Below are 25,984 nucleotides of genomic sequence, written 5' to 3'. Positions count from 1 at the left end.
TGTTTTCTAACACAAGCTAATATTGTTTTAAGCCTTAAAAAGTCTAATTAGAGCAACATAGTTCTTTTGTGCTATGCTTGGCTGGGAGAGGAGCCTTTTCACTGCTGTCCCCCAGCGGGACACACCAGCGGGGCCAGTACAGCCCATTGGGGCCCTCCTAAAGGGACAATGCCTTGCTATGGGCCTATATTGCTAACACTACTGTTCAAGTCTGACTCTCAGGGAAACCCTCAATGCCATCAACTGCCAATTTCAAAATGCTGAATTTATACATAAAACAAGAACAAACAGCACGCCCCAAGCAAACAAGGCCCGAAGGAAGAGAGCTGTCTGGGAACTGGGGAAGCATCTTTCAAATGAAGCATGTTCAGCCTTGACGCATCCAGTATTCAAATAGCTGGCTGAGCTAGTTTAAACTTAGTTTGAAAACAGACTTCATCAGCATTTTGTTTACTTACTTGCTTACTTTTTCACTTGCTTTTTGCCACTTTTGCTAGCATCTCTACAATAACATATGCAGCAGCAAAAGCACTGAAGAAGCCTCCCTACCTTGCCCACCCACCTGCAAGCTTGTTTTGCTCTTTCCCCATACTTAACAAACAGCTGTCACCCCAAAGCTTTATTGCCTGGTTATTTATTCAGCTGCCATCACTAAATAGCAGTGGGAGGCCTATGAATGATTTTGGAAGATCCACAGCCTCAGAGAAGTCACCCTGACAGACAGGAGCTTGTTCGCACAGCATCTGGCCTATGCAGCATTCAACTAAACAGAAAATTTGTAACCAACAAAAATGAAACCCTTTTCCCCCTAGAAATTTACAACCTCAGTCCTATGCTGCTTTTCTACACTGTCCCTGTAGCATAAAAGGGACACATCCCATAGCTGGATAGCATTGAGCTGGAATAACACTGGTTCTGTTACAGGAGATGCATTACCATGCTAAAATTCCTGCATGAAATGCCTAAACAGTGTAAACAGTGGTGGAAAAATTCAACTTCAATACACATTTTATTTGCTGGAGGTTAGTTTCACAGGAATCTATGGCTAGATTCATTTCAGTGAGGGATTAAGATTTTTGTTTGTTTGTTTTTCTTTTTCCCATTTATTACCTCAAATACAGGCAATTTTTCCAGGCATGTTTCCAATATGGAGGACATATTCATACATCCTACGCAAAACTAAAAAGTCCTTTCAAAATGAGTCAAAGGGTACTTGGGGCATAGGGACATCTTAGTTAGAGAAGTCTGACTATAAGCAATTTTTCAGATTCCTCAGTAAAACTAAGCTGTTGTGAACACCTCTGGAAACACATAGAGGCTGTACTGCACAGCACTGGCAGCACAGCTGTTTATGATTTACACGTGTATCACATAAAATACGTGATACTGAAAACAGCTAAACAGTGAACAGCACAGACTGTTTCTTAGCCCAACAGATTGTGCTTCCACCCAGGTTCTCCACAGACGCACATCTTTCAGCCTCTGAATTCCCCCCAGATTTAAAGGATAAGAATATGCCTCACATCGAACCCCATGATACACATTTTTCCTATCAATTAAAATGTAAATGCAAAGACAAAATGAGCAAAGTGAATTTCAATTCCCACTCCATTCTTGACTCAAAGTGCAATTTTTCAACATTGACTGCAGGCACTCACGTCCATCAGCTGTCCGGGCTTCCATGTGTACAAGGTCTGGTTCTTTATCCAAACCCGTCACAGACCTGGGAGAAAGACAGAAAAAAAGAAAAGTAGTAAGGAGGTGAGCTAAAAGGCTGCAGTCAGATGGACAGAGAGTGTGGACTAGCAAAACCATGCAACTTTGTGATACCAGGCATGTAGATCCCTGCCTTCTGCCCTCTTTGTAGTCTCTGTTTCTATGTAGCCTGCTCTCAGGAGCCAACTGCTAAATTTAACCTACCTTCCCAGATGCTGGTGAATGAGCCTGCCTGTCCCTTGCCTGCAGGAGCAAGACTACAGCAGCCATTTCTGTGGTGGCAAAGCTAGCTAGCACAAGATTCAGTCAAATGAGAGCTCTATTTTCATACTGCAAGAAAGATGAGGAAACAGCAGACAAACACTTATAGATAGCAAATTAAAAAGGGGTTTTACTCAGCTGAATAGCATGGTGAGAATTGTTTGCTGGGTAATCTTGCTACTGTTTATCTCAGTTTACCCATCTTCAAATCAGGTACACATGCATGGTAAACTTCAGATAAGAAATTGCAAGCCAGTATTCATTATTCACTCCATGTCATAGCCCCTGATAATCATGAAATAAGGCATGAGTTTCTCTAAACCATAGGGGCTGAACACCTCAAGTCAAATCTTCATGTGCATTTTTCTTTTATTCCCTAAAAACATTTTGCAAGACACGCTACAAAGACAGTTTTCCTCTTGGCAAAGGGAAAGTCAAGCCCAGAACAGAAATGTTATTCTTAGTGTTCTGGCTGATAAGAATCACTAGGAGATGAACATTTAGTCCTAGAAATGGCTGGCAGGGGAAAAAAAATCCATAGATGTCCACGTGATTTATGGAGCTGCTTCTCCTGAGTTAACCAAGGGGTTAGATTAAAAAGGGACAACGACAAAAATCAGTTTCTAATTTGGTGGAAGCTGAATTTGATACAGTAGATTGTAAATAATAGATTCCCTCTGAGCCAACCAACATTCACAATTCCCTAATGGTACGAAGCACTTCCATCACAATCTTTTGCTGCTTAATCCTTGGGGCATCAACAGCTAAAACATTCCGGAAAAAAAGAAAAAAAAATAAGAAAAGAAAAAAAAAGACATACAAAACACAGATGCTCTGATAAATTTTTGTGGAGCTGAAAAAACAGAGCAATTAGAACAAAAAGCTTACATACGCCCCAGAATTCGGCTAAGATCAGCCAGTGCTGCAAATACCAAAATAACTGCACTATGATCCAGAGTACAGGTAACTGAAAGTGGCTCATCTCATTAACCAGAGCTTCATGTTAACAGTGAACCCATTCTCAGCACACTGTGAACTGTGGCAAAAACCAACAAAGCAAAAACAAAGCCACACAGGCAGTTTTCATCACTCCACTCCCAGTAAGAAATAGCCTGTTCCTTAATCTCTTCCATCAGTTTCAAGGTGATGCCACAAGGAAGAAAATGCTGTTCATTATCAGTAAGAATGTCAGAAAAGGCCGGAGTCCCTACGACCACATAATTGTTGGGGTCAAATCTTCTGAAAGATCTGGGCACAGTTAAAAGTGACAGTAAGACAGGTAAGACATTCCTTAAAATGTCAATGAAAAACATTATGAGATAGAGCAAAATACATTACCAATGCACAGAAAGAGCATGTCCACAGCAAAATTCTTCTGCCTTTTTCCCATAAGTAGCTATAAATTCTATAATCTCAGTTGTTCAGCAATCACAACTCTCATTTATGGCACGCAGATGGAGGTATAAGCTTACCACTGTATCTGCATCACAACTTTATCAAAGGGGCCAGTAATTTCAGCACTTTTTGATAGAGTTGAGAGCACATCAAGAATCAACCCAATAGCCCTTCCCAGCAGGCTGTCTAGCTGTCACTCCAGAGGCTACACTCTACAGTGTTATTCTGGAAGCCAGATGCCAGCCTTTTACACAGAGCCATTGGCCATGTCAGCAATGCCAAGCTGTCACCATTCCGCTTGGCATCTCCTGGGCTCCTCCCACTCCTGGCCCAGAAGAAAAACCATCAGAATGCTATCCATTTTAAAAGCAACTGGAATTAGGGGAACCTAAGCATTTCTGAATAAAAGCCAAAATTATTATTGTTACTATAATTATTGTTATTACTATCCAGACTCTGTGGATTCCCTCCACTTAAAATTCCTATTACGAAAGCACCAACTAAGGATAGGAATCTCTTGAAGTATGTCAGTCTAGCTTGAATTTCCTTTCCAATACCATCTACTTCTTTCCTTAATTAGTTTTGACAAGCATGATGGTTCTTTTCAGAACAACAACAAAGAGATCAGTATACAGCATCTCCCAGTATTCCTCTGCTTGCTGAACACTGTACTTTGAGTGGAAAAGCTCACAAACCAATCTCCTGCGATCCAAAAGCAAAACAAGCTCCTGTTATCTGCAGGTAGATAACAAGCCTGTAAAGTAAAGCTTCAGTTGTCCTTCCTTCTCCCAAACCAGTTCTCTTCAATTCAAAGCCTCTGACTGCAAAACAAATCCACAATCAATGCTGTTTCTTTATGTCTGCTCCCACCCGCAATGATGATGGCAGTGCTTTGCAGTGCATCTGCCTCGTGAACACAGGTGTTTTCAATAAACATCCTCAAGTCCTTTCTGTCTGGAGAAGCTTTACGTGAAGAATGCAAAAGAAGTTAGGTAATGGAAAAAGCAAGATGTTAACGTAGGTCCTAGAACACTCTTGCAAACATGCACACAGACTGTAAAGATGTTCCTCATCCCACGTGGTAACTGTGCTGGTCTTGAAATCACACTGCAACAACCACTCAGGTGCAGCAATACGAGAAGAAAAACAGACACCTTTACAGCTGTACATTTTCTATGGCTTCTGTCTTTCAAGGACACTTGAAGAATACACTGTTCAGAACAACTTAGCAACCTAAACATGATGAGGAGGATGTCAGCATTCTGTGACAGAACCTTGTGTGTTCAGTACAGTCAAGTGGAACCCACAGAGCAGACTGCTTGGGAAGGAGTTTCATTGCTCTCTGACTGACAAACAGCTCTATTTTAGAGAGTTACAAAGGAAAGAGTATTTAATAACCCTTAGAAACCCTAAACATAGCTTGAAAACATTTTTCCTGTTGTGTGGTCACACCTCAGGCTCTAGGCACAGCTCAGCTTTGTTTGGGATGTGCACAAATTCCAAATGGCACAAACCAAACAAAAACAAAAACAAAAGCAGTCGCGCTGTGACAAACGATGCTAAATCAACATCCTCCACCATCTCTATTCATTTATCACCACTCAGATGAAAAAACGCTGAGAAGAGGATGCAGCCAGAAGTGACAGAAAAGGTCATTTTTTCCTGCTGACATGTTCCCTGACTGCTGCAAAGGCAGTTTTTGAAATGGGAAGCCTGCAGCTAATGTTGCAGCTGACACGGGATCATTGGCCAATTAAGAATTCAAACTACCTCTGAATCCCATTAGGAAGGACGCAGTGGTTACACAGTCTCTATCTTCTGCTGCTTTTCTTTTTTTTTGCTTTCATAGTAATTCATTTTCACAACATCTTTACTCCCTTCATTTCAGGAGAAGACTCTGTGATCTTGAAAGGTGAAAGACAGACAAGACCCTCACAAGATCTTTATCTATATCTTGAGGGGAAATCATTGTGCATGGATGCACATTTATTATACTGTTCTGATAATATTTCATCTCTGACCTGGAGGAAGAGCATGCAAGAAGGGCAAGGAAAACACAGCACTTTGCATTGTAAGTAGATGTTCTATAAGACAATGCATAGTTCAAAATTAAAAATGCGAAGAAAAGGAAAAAGAAATACACAGACTCTCAGTCTGGGCTCCCTGCCCTACTGAACATTTCAACTCACTGATACTACCAACTCTATCGCATCTCCCTGGAACAAGCCATGTTTTTCTACCCTTTTCCAGACATCAGGCATTAATGATGAAGAACAGCATTCAGTTTTAACTACTCTCATATCCTAGATCAGAACTGCTGAGCAATTCAGACTGCCTGCCATTGATCCCGGTTTCCTAAACCATAAACAGAGAATAAGAGTCACCCTGCTCCTCCATCTCCTGGACACATTCATATTGGGTTGGAAGGGAGTTACCACTAGAACTCAGGAACATTAGAGTAAAGGATTTATAATAATGTCAAAAAACAGACCATGGGGTTCAGGCTTTCAAACTTAGTCTGGAAACTGCTAGACTGAGCATGTGGCACAGGAGCATGCATTGTTCTGAACCAGCCAAGACAGCATTCAGAAGCTCTAGTTTGAAAACAGAAACAAAACTTCTAAAATGGACTGAAACTTCCACAAGATGACAACTTGGAGAGACTTTTTTGGAGTCTGGAATGTCAGATAAAAAGTATCTGTGACTGCTCATATCCAGAGACATAGGAAGCAGATGGAGACTGCTTAGCAGGATGTTGCGCAAGAGGAATGAAAACAGGAAGGAAGAAAGTACATTTATTGTGTAATAATATGTAAAGCGGGAAAAACACATCCTTTTGCTTTGGGCAATTGTAGTCAAATTAGTGGATGCTGCCAATTAGCCTGCTGCAATTTTAATTGCATCCTGCTCCAGAAGTGAGTAAACCCTTGTGAATGGTGCCAGGCAAGCAGCACTTGCGATCAACTCACCCAAGAAATAAAAAGGGCAGGTGGGAGCAGAAACTGATGCAGACCATTCCTGTTCAGCTGATGTGAATCTTCTAACGTACAGTGCCATTGGTGAATTATAAATGCTGTTTCAACACGTATCAGTTGATTGCCTTCTCCATTGTGTTGGCAAGGTATCAATAAGTGACATCAGATTTTCCTCAGCATCAATAACTGGGATTGTCTTCTGATGATCAAGGGGATTCTGTCTGTTTCCTTGCTATTTACTGGAGTCAAAACTAGAACTAGATCCAACAGGTACTGACTGTGCACAAGTAACAGCCAATGCACACAAAACCTACATATACACAGGCTAACATGGAATAAAAAAATACAGTTGAGGAAACTATACATACAGTTGAAGAAAGAAAGCATTCATTAAACACATAAATACAGCATTATTCTCTGTGACTGAACAGGGGAGACACTGCTGGATGAGATAGAATGTGAAAAGGTTCTGACGAGTTACAGATAAAATACACCCTTGCACAGCATACTTGAAATAAAGCTTAGAAAAAGAGTTTGGCAGGAAGATGCTGTAAAAAAAATGTCTGATCCAGGTCCTTGGAGCTTCCTACATCATCTTTTCCAGTGCTAATTTCTTTGATGCTACAGTTCTGGACATTGGTAAAACTAATTGTTGTGAGATTTAGCTTGCTAGATAAGGCCAAAAAAAATTTCCAACTATTTTTTCTTAGATAATTTCTTTCTTAGATAATTTTCTTAGATAGTTTCTCATTGCAGAGCCAACGTCCTAGTTCATCTTGAGGAGTGTTCTGTCTGGTACATCAAAGGAAACAAAACTTGTGCATTCACAATCTCTGCTTGTGTCTTCATAAGTGCATACATGCACCTGATTACCTACATTCCACCCTCACTACCTGCTGGACATCTAAACCAGTTTTCTGTCAGCTCATAATGGATTAGAGGTCCTAAAACTAAGATGTTGCTACAGGTTTCATGGACATAACAGTGCAGCAAGAGGAAAGAGGTCTGAGTCAATATTTTTTACTGAGGAACAGGTTGATATTTAAACTCAACCCCCTTGCAGATCAGTAGAGAAGACGGAGAAGACAGCAGGTTTTGTGGCACACAAACCTTTTTTTCCCCCCCTCTTCTCATTACATAAAAGAAGGTGACTCTTTATTTCACAGAAATTAACAGAAACTCGAAAGAAATGTCACTGAACCTGAGAATGCCTTTAAAGGATATTAATCAACCGAACAAAGCCACTGCTGGATCACATTTTTCTTTATTCTGTATGCTAATACCAAAACCTAAGGAAGCGCAAATATTCCTCTCTAATTCTCATCTAGTTAATAGGTCTTAGTTCTTTCAAATCCCCTGGCATTTCTTACCTTGCCTATGCTATGAATCCCAATAAACATAACTGAAGTTTGCGATACAATCATGAAAAAGTGTGTGGGCAGGAGGGTGAAGAACCTTACTCTCAGCCCTGTCAAGGTTTGAAAGCTCCAGCAGCACCGGCAGAACATATGCCGGAGGTGGCATCTTAATTTCCCAGCGGTGCCAGAAATAACTTCTCCTGGGGACCGAGGCACATGCAGGGAGCTGATCTGTCAGCTATGTCAAAGCAGCACTCGTAGCGGGTGTGCTCCCAGGTGTAGTCACAGTCCTGCTGCTAACTTACAAACTAAATAAGCTGCTTCCATGCAGTTTGCTGCTTTTCTGCTCTGGCCTATCAGCATACACCTGAACCAGGGTATGTAAAAGCAGATATTGGGAAAGTAAAGCAGTGGCTGCTCACTGACTTAAGATGTTATCGTGAAGATCTCCAAGCTTCAACACACAATATACCTCCGTTCCGCTCCACGCGCATCTAATACAGACAGCAAGGCTCTGAGAAAAGCGTTTATAGGAAGTAGAGAAGGGATTCGCCTGTGATTAGAGGTCTGTAAAATTAACGGTTGACAGTTTTGAAACACTTTCCAACAAAAGGATGTGATGATTTGATTCTGTTTTGCACGCAGAAGGATGGGACGCTTACTGCAGAACCCTCCAGTATTTCACATTTCAAGTCCTTTGAGGAACCAAGAATAAAAATCGATTTTTGAAACATTAAAAAGGACACATTTTCAGCTTTGTCTTCTTTCTCACCATCCTTTTTGTTTTGGAATAGATAAGGGGAAAAGAGCACAGAAAATAGCATAGGAAAGGGAAAATGAAAATACAGAAAATATCTTGTACAAAAGCCATTTCAGTGATCAAAATCTAAGTGAGGGGGGATATAGTTTGCAGCTTTCTTGGGGGGGAAATATGTATACATATCAGGGGAATCACTTTTCCTGGCCAGCTATGCTTTGCACAAATTTGTGAAACTCAAGCAGAGTTCTTGCTTCTGTTCTCAGACTGATCACTGACATTGAGCGACTTTCAGCTCTTTCCCTGCATTTTGTTTAAAATGAGGTTAGTGCCTACTACATTATGAAGTCCAGTTAATTAATGTTTGCTCAGTGCTTGGCTGCCTTCCTTTGAAAGTCATGCAAATTGGGAATCATTATAGATTATCGCTTTGGTTTTTCAGGAAACATGAATCAACCATGTTTACATTCAATTTAGAAAAGCAAAACACATGTTCAGCGAAACCATCAGCCAGTCCTGCAGACAAGGTTTTTGCTGGAGTTAGTTTCCCTCCATAGAACAGAATGCTTAGAAGACTCCTTGCTCTCAGTTTCTCCCCTATCAAAACTATCCTAAACGCAATCTGCTCAAGCAACGTTTTACAACGTTGAGAATAAGGATTCTCAGTTCACTGTGTGTTTAATTCCCCTCATTTGTATGAACATTTTCTAACTGCAAATATGACATGCCTGAAATGATAAGGCTCAGTGATTCTGCTATTAACAGAATCCAAGGCAGAACACAGTGCTTTTGAAATGCTTCAGTGTGAGCGCATCATTTAATAAATGAATGCAGCATTAGATGAATAAAAATAAAACTTAAATGTCCAAAGAGGGGGGACGCCAATATGAAACTTGGCACAGGCAGAATGTATAAGATATGTTGATGAGTGCCATATGCCTATGGGCATTGTACATTGTATTAATTAAGGAAGGATGAGTTTTCACATTCCCTGTTGCAGAATACTGCAAAGAATCACCATGGGATAACGTCTAACACTGCAGAAATAATTTTGCTGTTCAGTTTATGCATTTTAGGGAAAGTCATTGTGAAAAAACAGATTTGCACAGCAAACCTTTTCTGACCATTGTTTTGCTGTATTTCAGACACAAGCCTGAAGAGAACAAATGTCTTATTTCATTCTTTGACTTTTACAAATTAGCAGGAAAGGCAGAGAAGAGGGAGAGGTGGGGGGAGAAAGACAAAGGAGAAGAATAAAATACTCATTCAGGACCACCAAGCGTAACTGCATCAGTGCATCTCCTTGCCCAAAAAATCACACTCAATTAGCTGCTGAGAGTGAGATACACATTTGTCCCAACATCAACAACATGGGAAGACAGGTCCAAAAAGGACGAAACAAAAAGCATTCTGGCAGCAGTCAGATGTGCAAAGACAGGTTCTTTCTACAGAAACAGCATGCCTGTGTGGCTATAATGGGTAAAAGCAAACATAACAGGAGGTCTGTAGACAACCCAGTATCTCGTGACAAGATAGGTTTGCATTTTAAACACAGGCATCCTCAGATACAGCACGGAGAGAAGAAGAATGAAAAGGGCAAGGCTACTTGCACGTCTGTCCATTAGTGGTAGAGTGACATTATAGTAGGAGAGATCTGTGAAATCATGGAGCTTTTGTGGGTTCCTTTGCTTCAAGTTGGTTTGATGTCCAGCATCCTGACAGGTTGAGTACAAAATGCACTCCCAGGTTTTCTGAACAGTAGAGTTCCAAAGTGTCACCATCCCCAAAGCGTTCTCCACTTTTCAAGTAAGAAAGCACAGGAGTATGTGCTGCCTACATGACAAGAAGTGAAGATATATGGTCAAGCTGTAGGTGAACAACAAGCTTCTCTTTGTCAAGTTCTTAATCTGTTGTTATAGATGAGCAATAAGAGGAAAGAAAAGTACAAGGCCAAATGAAATGTAATACTCTGCTGTTTTCTAGCTTCAGGGCAAATTCCAAAGTGTCAACACATTTCTCAAATCTAATGATTTGGAGAAAGAAAAAGAATTCTGGAGAAAATACAGCAGATCTAGAAATGACTTTGGAGAGACGCTATTACAGATTGTCCTAAAATCAATATTATAATGGAACATGTCTCTTTTCCTCAATGATTTTCAATCAGAGGCTGAAACCCAAAAATACTGTGAGCAAAACCCAAGAATCTTTCCATACTCTTTGGCTTGAAGACTTGACAGAGTTTCTGGTTTGTTTTTCTTCATTTTTTTCCAATAAAAAGCAAGATGTAATCCTGTGGGAGAAAACACAGATCTCCTGCAATCAGCTCTGAAGACTGCTGGTATTACTTATTATTTCCTCAAGTCTTTTCCAGTAATCACAAGTTAGTACTTTTCTCTGAGACTCAGCCATGGAAATTTTGATGTTTCACTAAACATGAAGATGTATCTATAATCTGATTTTATTGCCTTCTGCCCAATGGAGGACAATTATCCATAAGATAATTACAGAGCTACGATAACCACTGCTATCTCCTATTCCAATTAGCTTGCTACAAATATGCAAGTAAAACAGCCTCCTCACTCACTGCCTTCTCATCCTTATTCTATATATGATCAGCAAGAGACAAGTTACTGAATCAACATTATTTAAAAGAACCTGTGGCGTAGCTAATAAGATACTCCTTCCCGCTCTTACGTTCTGATGTAGCTTCGTGCTTGTTATGCTGAACAATAGCAAAATTAAACTCATCTCATTCTACAGAGGAGGCTCGGGGGAATGCCAAGGAATGAAAGGATGGGAGTTTCAATTTCTTCTCTTGCTGAGAACGAATTCAGCCTCATATAACTGCTGATGAATTGTCGTTTTAAGAGGGTTTGTTAATTTCCAACAGGCAGAAGGCATAAAGAGGGACCTCCTTATCTTTAATGGATGTTATTGAGCAACACAAATGGCTCACATTTAAATGAATGCAGAAGCATCTTGTCTGTTCTTCCACGATAAGACTGTTCTTTCTGCACGGCATGGGTTCAGCTCCTTCTGTTAAATAAAACAACTGTTTTTGTTCAACTTAATGGCAGGCAAACTTCCAAAGGTTGAGAGGCTGAAGTCAGTTCAGGGAAATGAACTGGAATTTATCTGGGTCTTTTCTGATTCTTTTTGAAAAAATTACCTGAGGAGCTTTGAGATATGACTGAAATTTGAGTTTTAAGCAAAAATGGCCCATATGTGTGTGAAGCACTTACTGAGAATTAGTTCTCCATTAGACTGCATCCTTTTGCAACGGAAGAATGCTTGCAGACCCAGCTGCTGCAAAAAGGCAGGAGCTGTAAGAACTCACACCAAAGTGTATCTCTGGAAATCCAAGTGGGACATCTGGGATGAGGCCTGGGGCAGCAGGGAGGCTATGTCCAGGAAAGCTGCTCAGCTCTCTGCTGTCAGCAGATGTTTTGCTGCTGAATTAAATGCCTGAAAATTTATGTCCATAATCAAAGCAGGTAAAAAGATCATTTCAAATCTTCTCAGATCAGTGGTGGTTTTAAAAACGAATCCCACAGGCTTCTCTGTCAGTCATCTGAAAGCAAGAGTGGTCCCTCCCACAATGAAAACCAGCCCATTTGTCCAGAAACAAAGAGATTAGCATGGAATGAGCCAAAGGTGAAAACCTAAGCCAAATTGCACATGAAAAATTAGGAGAATATTCCTTGCTAGCCAAAGAGCACAAAATATGATAATACCATTGGTCTGGCAGCCTAGCTTTCAATTTGCTTTGCCAAGCCATGACAGTATGGGAGATCCCCATATGCCTCAGGGAGATGCATTATTCAATATATTAATTAGAGGGAGCTGGCTTTCAGCATTGCTTCCTACAAAGTATCACACAGAATTACTCTGGGACTGTTACTGACAGACTGAAATTAATTTGTGTTCGAGTTCACATGCATTAAGGAGAGGCAGAATAAAGCCAGCCCATGCAGGCCACACAAGTCTATATCACGACATTTAGACTTCCAATGCTGACCATGAGGCTCTCATCACATCTTATTTGGTGCCCTCCTGCATGAGAAGGAAATAGATCCTTCCATCATACACTGTCTGGAATGACATGGTACTGGGATCCAGCCCAGAGATCAGCCTTAACTGGGAGAAGCACTGAACCAATTCCTCCTTAGACTTTACTTGCAAGGTGGTTTCTCTGGTCTGCTCCAGTCTTGGACAGTTAGTCACGAGAGAGTGGAGGATTACAAATGGATTCAAGATTTACAATGGGGAAATAAGAGAAGAGACTGTCCCCTGGGGACATGAAGAAAGCTGATAGATAAGAGACTGAATCATGAGGCTTTTAGATGGCAGAAAGCCTGAACTGTAGAACAAAGTGTGATGCTCCGCAGTAGGCAGCAAATTTAAAAACAAGGAACACAAATATTTTAGCCTTTCCTTTTAGAGTCTTAAAAAAAAAAAAAAAAAGAGAGAGAGAGACACTGTCAGATGCTTTATATTAATGCAAAAAAAAAATCATAAATTATACCAAAATTATAAGAAATCACAAATTTTAAAAGCCAAATAGTATTTATGTAAGAACATCCACAGTTGCGTTAGTGGAGAAGGGTAGTTCCTCCTTTTCCAGTTTGTGCTGTCTTTCTAAAGAAAATGGAGGTTAAGAATAAAAAACTTCTTCAAAAGCAACTTATTCAAAAAATGCCTCTCCTAGAGATTATTACGTCACCTTTGAAAGAGCTCATTCAGGCTGCATTCTATCAGAACCAGAATTCCAGAGGTGCTACACAGACTTCTAAGTCTGCTGACACGTGGCTCTCTTATTTTTGTTCGTTATCTAATTCACAGGTTTTAAAAGTATTTCAAATTATTCTCCTTTTACCCTAGGAGGTTGTGGATGCCCCATCCCTGGAGGCATTAGAACAGCTTTGAGCCCAGGGAGCCTGGCAGCATAGCAACCACAAAATTTCATCCAAAAATCAAAGATTTTCCAAGGAAAGCAAGCAGCAAGGAGAGGAGCACCAACAAATAAATAAGTAAATAAATAAAAATCAGGCAATGAATACTCTTTACAAGTTTTTCCAAAGTATCAGCCACTGTTTAGAGCTACAATTCACAATGCAAGAGACTAATTGTATCAAAAGTCCTTAGTAAGCTGAAGTCATTAGAACTGGGTGGGTTCAGGGGGTCTCTGTAGAAAAGTCTTGTGGGATTTTCCAAAAACAGAATCCAAAGGATTTTCATTTTCTTAAGGCCATTTAGGATTTCAGGCTCTCTTAACTCTCTATGAAAACAATCACAAGGTCCCTGGAAGAACACCTAGCAATCTGCAGTGAAAGAAACAGGATACTACTAAGTTTTGGGGAAAATACATTCATAGAGAAAAGCAACTTATAATACTTTTGAAGGTTTCCAAAACATTGCTAGTCACTCCTGTGACAATCACAGTGATGAAGAAGTAATTTATGAGTGTCCCAACCATTTAGTTTGGATATCAGGAACCAATATCTGCTTTGCATCACAAAAAGCAGGTGAGAAGAGGAGCCAGGACCCTTCTATCCATACACTTTGTTTCAGATATCTCTCTATTTTTAAAAGCTCATTTATATACTGAAATAAGATTTTATTTCAAGATTAAAAATCAATTCAAAAAACATGCAAAAAGTCAACAACTTAAGGAGGAATCTTTTTGTTGGTGTTTGTTTTTGACAAATATTTTGCACAGATTCATAAAATACTGGTATATGAAACTTAAAACAAACAAAAGCCACAACATGTTTCAGCCAATAAAATGCATCCAACTGGTATATCCAAGTTTCTTTTCTATCTCTGCCACTGACATACTGTGTAATCACAAGCCAGTCAGCTACCATTTAATATTTGGAAACATTAAATATCTATATTGCCAACTGCACTAACTGTAGCACACAGAATGAAAAGAAAATAGCTGTCCTCACAGTTTCCCCATTTGTTCATCTTTTGAATGAAGATGAAAATAAAATTGCTCTTATTATCACCACAATGTTGTGATCTTTAATTAAGTAACATGTCCTTGCAAGAAATCTTTCAATATATGCCAAGGCCTTTTAAGAAGGTCTCTCTCCTCAACCCTAATTATAGATCTCAAGACTAGAATTTTAAAATTATCCTACCTAGTGAAGCTAGCGGTCATAATAGCATGAATAGCACATTCTGGATTTATGTTAGCATCGCCCTCTGGGTTGAAAACCTTTCCCAGGTGATCCCACCTATAGGACATGGTAAATGAGTCCCTTAACACAGGCAAATGAGTCATCAACCCACAGCAGCTTACAGAAGAGATAGATCCCTGTTCAGTCCTCAAAGCATGGTGTATGCAAAAAAGCACCGTGCATATGCCTCCGTGAGGCTATAGGCAGTGTTAGTGGCTGCCAAACTGAATTTATTTTATTCATAGCTTCAAGTCCAGTATTATTTTAACTCCAAGAAAACACTAATGCAGGATCACTTCATAGTCAATTTGACGTCAACAAAACTGTACTTTCTTAATACTAAATTTGGCTGTAAATACTTCTGAGATGTTTCCCAAGCAGTACGCAATGATACCATCTGGTAGTTAATGATTAGTGGAATTTACAGGAGAGACATGCACATATTTAACTAACCATTTGATAGCTGGCAAACAAGTGAAGTAAAGCTAATCTTAGCTTTATCCAAAGATCACTTTTGGAACTGCCCCCCAAACAGTCCACATGGACCCAAGTTGGCGCTGAGATTAGGAAATATTAATGCTCCCACTGAGTTGAGGAATAAAAACAAACCTCTGCCCATCTGCAGATATGTAACCTTTTGAAACACAGATACAACTTCCTTATCTCCTGCTACTTTGCTCTCAGATATATCAGATATATAGGGCTGGCACTCACAGGTACAAAACAACCAGAGGTTTCATTCATTAGCTTAGAGAGTGGCAGGACAAGATGACATCCACACAGGGTAGTGGTCACAGTGTCTGCTCAGCAAACATAGGCAGGGCCTCCAAAGACAGATGGGACAGCATACAATATTGACAGCGATTTAGCTGATCAGCCAGAAAACATAGCTCACCTTGTAGAACTCTGCATTTTAAAGAATAACATAATAAGACAATAAAATGACTTTATAAGCCACTGAAGTATCTTTTAAATCTCTAGTATCTAGTTGAGTATTTATGACTAATGCATGGATATGCAATGATGCAACACTTAATATGACAGTATTTGAGTACTTCAACTATTACAGTCAGCAAGGAAAAGATATGCTCTCTGATCTTGATCTTACCTAAGGGATAAGAAAGCAAAGGCATCTTGAGTCACCCAACAGAACATGGAAAAGCCATGGTCCAGCTAAGTACTCAACAAGGCTTAGTAAATTCTCCATTAATCAAGTTGTCTTGCTATCTGGTTAGTCCTACTTTTCCACCAACAGGAGAGACACAGGCAGCAGAGCAACTTGGGAACTCAAAGGACTTGACTGTCCTTATCTGAACAGAGACAGAATTGGTCAGTACAGAACCAACGTGTTTTACACAGTCAGAGAAACCTCCCCAGAGTTCCTACAGTACAAAATATGGACTCCACTTTTTATAACATTCCACGCATCAGCACAAGTGCGACATTACAGTGTGAGGAAAAAAAGCAGGGGCCAGAGGCAACTGAAGAAATATGTATTAAAAAAAGAATACTGAGTATGCCTCTTACTGGAATCAGCATGAGTGCAAAGTTCTTTATCTTGAGTCATATCATTGTGTGATGAAGGATTTGGGAATTTCTGTATCACATTAGCGTAAGCTCCTATTTCCAGCCTTACAGAATCCTAAATTATTAAAATATCTGAGGCCAAGGCACACGGGAACCAGATTTGGATTCCTGTAATCATATCAAGTAACACATTCTGTTCAAGCTGTGCCATTGCCATCAGTGGGTGTAGCTAACAAATGAATCATTACTACAGAAGTAGAGAACTCAAATCCTAGTTTTTATAGCTACAAGTGGCCCAGATAAGAATCTCAGCATATGGACAAACTCAGAGCTGGATGCAGGAAGTGGAGGGAAATGTCCTACAAGCTGCAATACATGTGATACCCCATATGGAATGAGAAGGCAGTGATCAGCACTGAAGTCTGAGACTAAGGAAAAAATAAGTCAAAAGTAAGAGCCAGGATAAAAGCCACAGGCCAATATTGCAGCTTAGGACTTTGCTTTTGACCAGCATGGAGCCATTGCAGGTGCAGCCTGACAGAGCTCAGCAAAATGCACAGGATGATTTGTGTGTCCATGACTACCAAAGAGCTCTTTCTCACTAGACTGAGTGAAAATTCACATTCCATCCTAACAGTTCTGATACAATTATAATTTCCGCCTGGCTTTAAAGTCTGTCTATATGAGCTCTCTCAGGGAAGGTATAATTATTCAGAAACGTCTCAGAAAGAAAAGTAAGACCTCTCCTCCCTGTCAGGCTGACTGATCCTATGAACCACGTAAGGATTGCAGTCCTCACAAAATTATTCTCACAGTCTGATAGATGAAAAACATGTTTTGAGGAAAAAAACAGTATACAGAAGCTTCCTTAAACGAGATCAACTGCATTTACATCTGATGATTAACCATTTGATGGAGGAGGTTTACATGAGGCCCTGATAATAAGCGAACACACAGGATCACAAGTAATCAACTAATCACTGATTTTGGTATCTTCCCATCATTAGTTCACCTTCCCTGGAAAATTTAATTAACAGGTTTGATAATTAGTAGTTTATAGGCTGATGAAGGCCACTGAGTAGTGGCTCTGAAACTTAAAACTATGAATTCCTTCTTCCCCTTCCATAATCTAATAAAAAAGAAATCATCAAATTTTTGAGCTAAAGTGCTCTTGCATTTCTTTTCTGGTACATTTATATGCCAGAGCTTGTAAGTCATCACAGTTTGCAGCTTTAAAAACAAAGGACAAATGAAAAGAAAAAAAAAAAAAAAAAGAGACAGCTAAGGGGAGTTATGTTCCAAAATTTCAACATTTCTGACCCCTGCACTACGAATTGGTTCAAATCTGTCTCACTCTGGGAAAAACCTAATCCACTCTCTTGGAAAGTGTATTGTCAGTAGGATTCTACTGTTTCTGAGTGGAATAAAGATTTCTAGATCTATGCCATATCAGCCTTAACAACAGAAGACTTTTATGTTTTCTAAGAGAAGAAGATAATTGAAACAAAGGCTTCTTTCAGTGCAGTGACAAAAAAGAGCATTTAAACTACACAGTGAAGAAAACTGCATGAAAAGTAAAGCAAACTGCAGAAAAATCTATATCTTTAGGAGACAAGTGGACAGAGATAATCCATTAACCATTGTTATTAAGGAAAAACAACAACAAATCACAAAAAAAAAAAAAAAAACCAACAGCGTCACAGCATCACCTTTAGAAAGAGACTGTTTTATTCACAGGTCAGGTCAGCCATTGTGTGTTTTCTTCCAAGAGAGTCACTCCTCTAAGCTCAGCTGTGCTATTTGAAGGGTAGGGTACATCTTTGCCAAAGGACCATCTACTCTATTCCACAGAAGTATGCACTTGGAGGGGTTCTACACTCATCTGTGTCAACTGCCCTAGCATGAATGATGAAATCAAAAGATTTTTGATAGGTCACCTGTCACAAGAACCAGGATAATATAACCACCTTTCCTTCACTACCAAAATGTCAACAGTGACATGGTCAGAAAAGAGTGCCGATCTTTGATATATTTTGCAGGTCTGAGACTTACAATCCTTACAGCTTCCTTTCCTACATGGTCAAACATCTTTCACTGTCCAAAATCCAAAGGCACGCTGAGGCAAATCAGATACGGAACAAAGAAGCCATCTTTTAAATGTGGGAAACTAAAGGTGTTCACAGGGACTAGTAGAAGGACCAAGACGGTCTAAAAAATCTGAGAGACATTTTTCTCCATTGCAAGGTGTGGAAATACTACAAATTCCATCTGTAGACATTTTGGTATGAATTCCAGGTGTTCTTAATGATGATCAAGAATGCAGATTTGATTCGAAAACATTTACATTGTTCTTCGCAATAAGGAGTCAATACCTAAATCATGCAAGTACTTTTTACTACTGACTCTTCAAAATAGGTGTCTCTTGTTCCTTAATAATCACATCTTTTTGGCCTTAAGTACAAGGCACTTATTCAGCTGTTCACAGATTCCGTACATCAGCACTTTTACATACTCACATACACTGCATTATCTAGCATGTAGTACAATATTAAGACTGATTAAAGCCCCAAATCCTAGATTCAACTACAGAAGAATACCACTGGTTTCTTTTCTCTCTCTAAAGTCAATTATTGAGCCTTCAGTGGTGGAGAAGTTTGGAAAAGCAGTGTGTGAAATAGAGGAGCCTGGAGATAGGAACTAAGTACATTTCATCTTCTGCTTTTAAGACACTCTTCCAATTTTGGATATGAACAGTTGGGAAGAGAAAAGAAAGATAGTCACAGAGCAAATTTTTAGCAAACACTTTGCACATCCTGGGCTCTCACTAGTCAGTAGAAAGAAACTGGCTCCTCAGAGGGTGATTCAAAGCAGAGTGAGTCATTCTTTCTCCCAAAGGCTTGCATAAGGAGACTGGTCAGAGTGGCTGGCTCTGTGCAAAGATTGTGTTGCAGGTTAAAGGAGCTCTCAGAAGAGTGGAAAAAGAGATGGTCTAATGATCATAGATTTTCCACTGAAGTACTGGGGCAGTTTTTCTGTTAGTGTAAGCAGCTATACGAAAGAAGAAGTAGGTACTGTGCAATTACCAAAAGACTTGTATTAATCTCCAGAAGACACCAGCTGATCCTGGAGAAGTAAGAGGTAAAAACACAGAGATATTCACCTATAGCTCTGCAAGATACATACTACAGAATGAGTTAATCACAACCAAAATCAAGAGCATATTTATTGTTCTGGTAAAACAACCAATCTCTTCAAATTAAATACGCTTCACCTCTCTATAATATGCTAAAAGCAAACAAAGTCAGAAGGCAAAACTCACCAGTAAAATCTGCTTGGAGTGACTCTCTCATGCATGAGCTGCCATTTTCTTCCAAAGTCAGTAGAGCTGTACAGCTGAAAGACAGAGAGAAAGAGAGAGAGAGAGAGAAAGAAGTATAAACTCTGAGCAAGAAAAGGAAGAGGTGCTGCTTCATAAAGGATTAAAATCTGTTCAGATTAAAGAATAGGAAAGGATTCTACTGCACAGTTATCTATCAACCTCACTGCCAGGGATGGCTAATAAGACAATCTCCTCCTCTCAAATTTAACCTGAACTGCACCACTGAGACTAAAAACAGGTTGGCTCTTCCAAAACATTTTCAAACATTTTTGTGCTTCCTAATTCTGCTGTCAACATGTTCGTTTTGGCTGCTGTTTGAGAAAGCTGGCAGTCCCCCAGCTTTTTCAGCCCAACAGGAAGCAGGTGATGGATGACATGTAAATTCCTATCATTGGTTAGAATGAAAGATAAATGAGATTAGTTAACATTCCTATGATGCGGTAGATAGTGACTTTATACTCAACACCATGCTGTGATTTGTTTTTATGGTGAGGATTACATCCCTCTCCAGTGTAAGAAAGAATATGAAATTTCTCCTAATTTACAGCTTTCCTGTACAGAACAGGCAAGGTCTACATTTTGAGGCAGGCTAGGAATCAATCTGCTCAAGTAGTTAAACATTCAGGATAATGAAGTAGAAACTTCTTGAAAACCAAATTTTCAATCTAATAATTATTCTATGTCTTTCTGGCTAGCAAAAGGTGCAGCAACCAAATTCTAATGCAAATCCAGAGAGTCTCAGATATAGGTTCACTTCACATGTACTCTGTTTAACACTACAAACACCATCCTCCAATTAGTTTATCACCCACAGTTGATTCACTCACAATGAATTCACGTGTAAGCTGTATTCCTGCAACTTTGAGAATTTTTTTTCTCTTTTTAGAAATAAATTACACTTTCAGAAATAGCTGCTCTGCTTTACAATCACAGAGAAATAACAGTGTTTTGAAGGGAACTTCAAATAAATTCCATTTGAAATAAATTCTGGTTTAATAGAATAAGGGGTGATTGCAGGCTAAGCAGGTAGATAACAGAGCCAAGAAACTTATATGTTTGTAACATTTAAACTTTAGGTTCTTAATGGCAAAATGATAACATCTGAGTTAAGGCTGTGCATTTGATTTGCAGTAGCTGGATTTACAAATAGGAGGCAGGACCATGTCCAGATTAGAAAGGTTCACAACCTCGCGATGTGAACTACAGCTATGCTATGATGGATGACTTAGTGTGTCTGGGGAGATAAACTATACGTGCTTGCACTGAATGTTGAAATTTCCTGAATGATCAGTATCTTTGACCACAAGGATCCAGCAGACACATCAGAGGAGGTCCCTAGAACAATTTTCCAAAGGAAATAGGGAAGGACTGTTAAAGCAGTGTCTGCACCCTGAGGCAGCTAACTAATTTTTACTGTATTTTCACATGACCACATAGTCAAGCCTCTGCATAACTAGAAAAAGGAAACTCAAAAAGAGTTTCAAACATCTACTACAGCTAGTTCTGCAAAGACAAAAGAATCAGATCTTTGCTTTTTTGCAAATGGAGAAAATTTCTGATACTGATAGCTCAAAGCTGCCAGTGAATAAAGCATATCACGGAGAAGAGTAGAAGCAGGTGTCCTCCAATCTTCACGTCAAAATGAGCTCCAGTTCTGTAGACTTCAGCCAACATTGTTCGGCTTGTGGTAAGAATTATTAGGAAAGATTTTCTGATCTGTGTTCTACAGGAGATCAGACTTCCTATCTGGCTTTATTTCTTTGGCATTGTCACCAGATAAGATACAGGACTATATAACTACTGTTATCTGGACCTCCTCTCCGTTTTTAGTTACCCATGACGGTAATAGTTAAAAAAAAAAAAAAAAAAAAAGTGAGTAGAGAAACCTCTGCCCCCAAAATAATAATCCTTAGACACAAAATAAAGCATTGCTTATCTTTTTTCTTTTTCTTTCTTCTTTTTTTTTTTTTAATTAAAGGAATAAGGAAAAGAAAATTCCTTATCTGAACCCAAGAATAGACTCATGAATTCAACTTCAATATTAAAATAACTACCTTCTGAGGGAACATCCTGATTAACATTGTTCTTATAGAGAATTATTGAAAATTCACATTACAGAAGTAAAATTGGACAGTGCTACAACTTAACATTAGCCTGGTACCTGCCAACAATATTCCTTGTGTCATTTAACATGGTTTCACATGGACTCACATACAAGGACTTGTACACACAGACTAGTCACATCAGTCACATGAAAAAACTTCTCCTGGCTAACCTGACCGCATGCACAATTTGCAGACTGATCCATAATGCTTTACAAATCATAGCCTCAGTAACTCCTGTTCATAAGTAAGTGGGACCAGCAATCTTATTGTATTCTGCAACAGATTAACCATTCTCACGAAGAGCACAAAGGATTAGCAAACTATATCCATTTCCTCAGATTCTCTTTTATCTTTTGCCCCTAGCATTTCTTTTTCTTTCACAGCTCCTTAACAGCAGTAGCTACAGATAGCTCAGTGGCAGGAGGCACAATCTCTTTCTAGCTACTCACCTCTCCCACTGTGCCTCATCCAGGGAACATCGTTCTCTCTATCAAGCTAAAAACCAGAGACCAACTACTGAGTATTTTTTCCCTTCTTTCTATTAAATCTCAGGCTGACTGATGGTAAAAAGATTAAATTGAACTTGCAGCCTTTAGGTGATTTCAGACAGAGAGATAAGGAGGATATTTATTCATTGAACCTTCTAGTACCTGGCATGGCCCTTCTGTCCACCTACACATCCACTCAGCCCCTGGGCACCCTACCTGCTTCATGGATCTCCTTTCTTATTTTCTGTCTGTTTGTCTTGGAAAAAGTCTTTGACCAGATACCCTTAAAGAAGCAGACGCTCTCCTGCTATATATTCTGATACTATTAATTTGAATAACTTGTATTTATTTATTCATCTGTTTATTTTAGGCATCCACTTCGAATTCTAGCCAGATGGCTGAGTCTTAAAGCTGCTTGTTGTATGATAACAAACTCTTGAAGGGTATACTCAGACCAATTTACTTGCATAGTATTATACACAGATACAAAAGTTAATATTGAATAAATACTCACTGAGTATTTAATACAATAGTGAATAAAACTCCCAATAAAGACCTTTCTGGTATGCATTAAATTTTATCGTATATATGCTTTCCATTCCTCTCCTTTCATGGGAGAAAAGATAATTTTAGATGAGACAACAAATTTAGTGGCAAGTACAGCAGATTTCAGTAGAGATTAATTTGACCTAAGGCAGAATACCAAGTGATGGAAGGAAATGAGGCTTGCATGGTGCCAAGATTTTCCTTTTTTAAAGCTCTGCCCTGACTCCTCAATGATTAATAATCTTCGGCATTTCCACCTCCCAGACCATTCCAACACATCAGCTCGCAAGACAGATGGATTTCAGTGTACCATGAGTGTATACCCTTTTGCAACTATCATGTGTTATTTGACCCGTGCTGATTAATGGAAAATTAATCCAATTACAGGTCATAATATTTGGATGGGCTGATCCAAATACTTGGTTCTTATGCCTTGACACAATTGAAGAGGGCCATGCAGAGGCCTTGACTAAGGAGCAATTTAGAAGCAGAACACAAAGCAGAAGGACTAAGTCCTGGTCTATAGCAAGTGTGACAAAATTCAATTTTTAATGCAAAGATAAACTCACCATCCTACACCCACCGCAGAAGAACCTCAGTAATCACCACCACAGCACATGGCCCACCCCAGCAACTGCTATTTGAATAAGCAGCTGCCAAAAGCAGACTCCTTCAAATTCCAGTAATGCTCGCAACATTTCCTTTAATAGAGACTTTTTTTTTCCTGAGATAAGCAGCAGGACCTTTAAAAAGGCAGCTTTATCCCTGATGTCACATTCTAGGCCATGAACATGTACAACATGCCAGAAACAGTCAGAACCACTCAGCTAGAAAGATTTATACATGCACACAGTGTTGCATATGAAAATAGTCTCCATGTTCTTTTAGGAAGTTCTCCAGTAGAAACTCTCAGGATGGCACACAACTTTTGTTTGCATGATCTTCTTTGAGGCTAGGGTCATTTGTTTTGGGTGCGTTCTTTTCTCAGTAATAGCTAGAAAAAAAAGTAGATAAGCTCAAGCCCAGGTTCTCAAAACAGAAGCAGTAGGAGAAACTGGCCGATTTAAATGCCAATTGAAGAGATGGGGAAAAATTGAGCAAAGAAGGAAAAGCCTGGAAATGGAGCAGATCAGTCCCCTAACATTAGTTGCCCATATGCTTGTCACACATGAGCTAGTCACCAAGAGTCATTTTTAGACAAGCAAGAAACAGACACCTTCCAAAGCTCAATTCCTAAACCAAGATAGATTTCTAAAATGGCTCATCACTCCTGCCTAAGAAACCTTCATTTATAAAAACTAAAAGTAGCCCACACTGACTAGTGCAGACAGAGGTACCCCCTCTGCAGATTGCACATTAGGTTCCTTGTACCCACATTGACTTGCCTGGACCTCAATGGGGAAGTATGCAGAAGACTGAAGATTCAGTAGGAGGTAGGAAAGGGCCAGCATACAATAGCCTGGGTACACTTAGCACAGCAAAAACACTCACAATGTCACATCTATTGCTTCTCAATCAACAGACTAAATAAATTCATAGAAATTTGATATTGATGTTCTTTCTTGCTCAAACACAGAAGAATTAGGGCTTCAGGAACATATATAAAAAGCCAATATCCAAATAAAATCACTCTGTTGCTATGAAATCAGTACTGTTGACCTGAGCAAACATCTGGAAAGAATCTCAATAGTTCCATGCCTGCCAGCCAACCATTTGGAGCTTGCAAATAATGATGCCAGATAGAGTGAGCAAGAACAGCTGGATTACATGCACTTGCAAGAACAATTCATTTACTATGCACAAAATGATGCTTCCTTCCTCAAGACAATACATCCAGCTGATGATGGCAGAGTGAAAGTCAGCCCAGGGTAATTACTGGGCAGCAGCTGACATGTGGTAACCTGATGGAAAAGAAGGGGCAGAGCAGACAGGCCAGCCATGTGCTTATAAGAGCATGATCCCAAGCAGTAGCTTGGATTGCTTATGTGAAAAGATGGCTCTGATACCAGAATAGCACAAAAGCAAGCTAACACCTTCTCAGCCAGAACTGGTAGAAAATATATACAGAATGTGTGGAGGATTCCTGCCAAAAAAATCAAAGTGGGACAGATGAAAAATAAAATCAGGTCAACATTTGTGTAGGAAATTGGACTGCGTACAAGTGAGCTGCAAAAATTAACTCAGAAAACTAAGTCTGTTGCAGGGTCTTAAATTCTCTCACCAGAAGGAAAAAGATCACAATTACTGGCAAAGAATTAAAGGCTCAGAAATTGAGAAAAAGTTGTTAACTATTCAGAAAATTGCAAGATGTGTTTTCTGTCTACGCTGTGTTACAGATGAAATTATAAAAGGGGAAGAAGGGGCTATCATTAATATGTCAGGAAGTTCATTTCTAGAATGAAAATAAGCTTTCTGCGGGAAAAAGTCACAGTACTTTCCAGCTTTTATAGTACAGACAAGCTCTGTCTATAAGCAACCAAAGACTCACCATGTGGAGGAATGTACATAATAAACCCAAACTGCAGATTAAGTACTAGGTACTTTAGAAAGAGAAACATTTTGAAATATCTTGGAACAATATTCTGTATAGGATAGATGAATGATTCTCACTTCACTCACTGCAAAGAAACATCTGTTTTCACCACAAAACTAGACATAGAATTAACTAATATGGCTGCCCTTACTTGGCAAAAGTAGATGAATAAAGGGGTCTGTACTGTCAGAGATAACTGCTCCAGCAAGTAAAAGGACATGAAATATAATTACAGATCTGTTACCTATTTATTTCATCTTTCAAATTATACCCATCTCTAGTTAGCAACTGTAAGACTGCTCCTAAAGATCAAATTCATCTAGCCAACATGCTCTGTTGAATTTACCACTGATGCTCCAAAGCTGCCAAAATATTATTTCTTCTTTATTTTGTTTCATTGTTTTCATGAAAATGGTGTCCTTTTCATTCAGCTCCAGCTCCAGCTGAATCCCTAAGACAAGCTCTATAACTTCTCATTCATGAGCTTTCATGAGGCACCTCCACAATATCAAGCAGAAACCATAATGAGACGTGAAGGCTCTTGTCACATTCGAGCTGATGTCCAACTGAAGAATAATACCTGTTCCATACCACCTTGCTTTGCTCAGGCTGCAGAGAAGATCTAAAGCTGAGAAGTTCTTCAGGACCTTCAGAGAAGGCAAATTAGAGCTTCTCATTCTCTTCTCTTGGCATAAGCTGTCCAGCAAAACATCCTTGTCAACTCCATGCTAAAAAAAATAGCAATAAATATATCCTGCT

The 25,984-nt window shown here is 39.4% G+C and overlaps 1 protein-coding gene across 2 annotated transcripts in view; it reads right to left on the bottom strand.

Moving 5' to 3' along the window:
• Positions 1–25,984, bottom strand: part of SORCS3 (sortilin related VPS10 domain containing receptor 3) — a 266,625-nt gene that overhangs the window by 81,829 nt on the left and 158,812 nt on the right. For both annotated transcript variants that reach the window (XM_090145482.1, XM_090145483.1), the window contains exons 5-6: positions 19,494–19,567; positions 1,659–1,723 (exon numbers count right to left, since the gene is read on the bottom strand). In XM_090145482.1, coding sequence (XP_090001608.1) covers positions 1,659–1,723; positions 19,494–19,567 — 139 coding nt within the window. The remainder of the gene's footprint in view (positions 1–1,658; positions 1,724–19,493; positions 19,568–25,984) is intronic.

This window comes from Phasianus colchicus, chromosome 8 (assembly GCF_987193195.1).
Source record: "Phasianus colchicus chromosome 8, bPhaCol1.hap1.1, whole genome shotgun sequence".
Classification (NCBI taxonomy): Eukaryota; Metazoa; Chordata; class Aves; order Galliformes; family Phasianidae; genus Phasianus; species Phasianus colchicus.
Note: the sequence above shows the minus strand (reverse complement) of the source record. Positions and strands in the feature narration are given on the sequence as shown.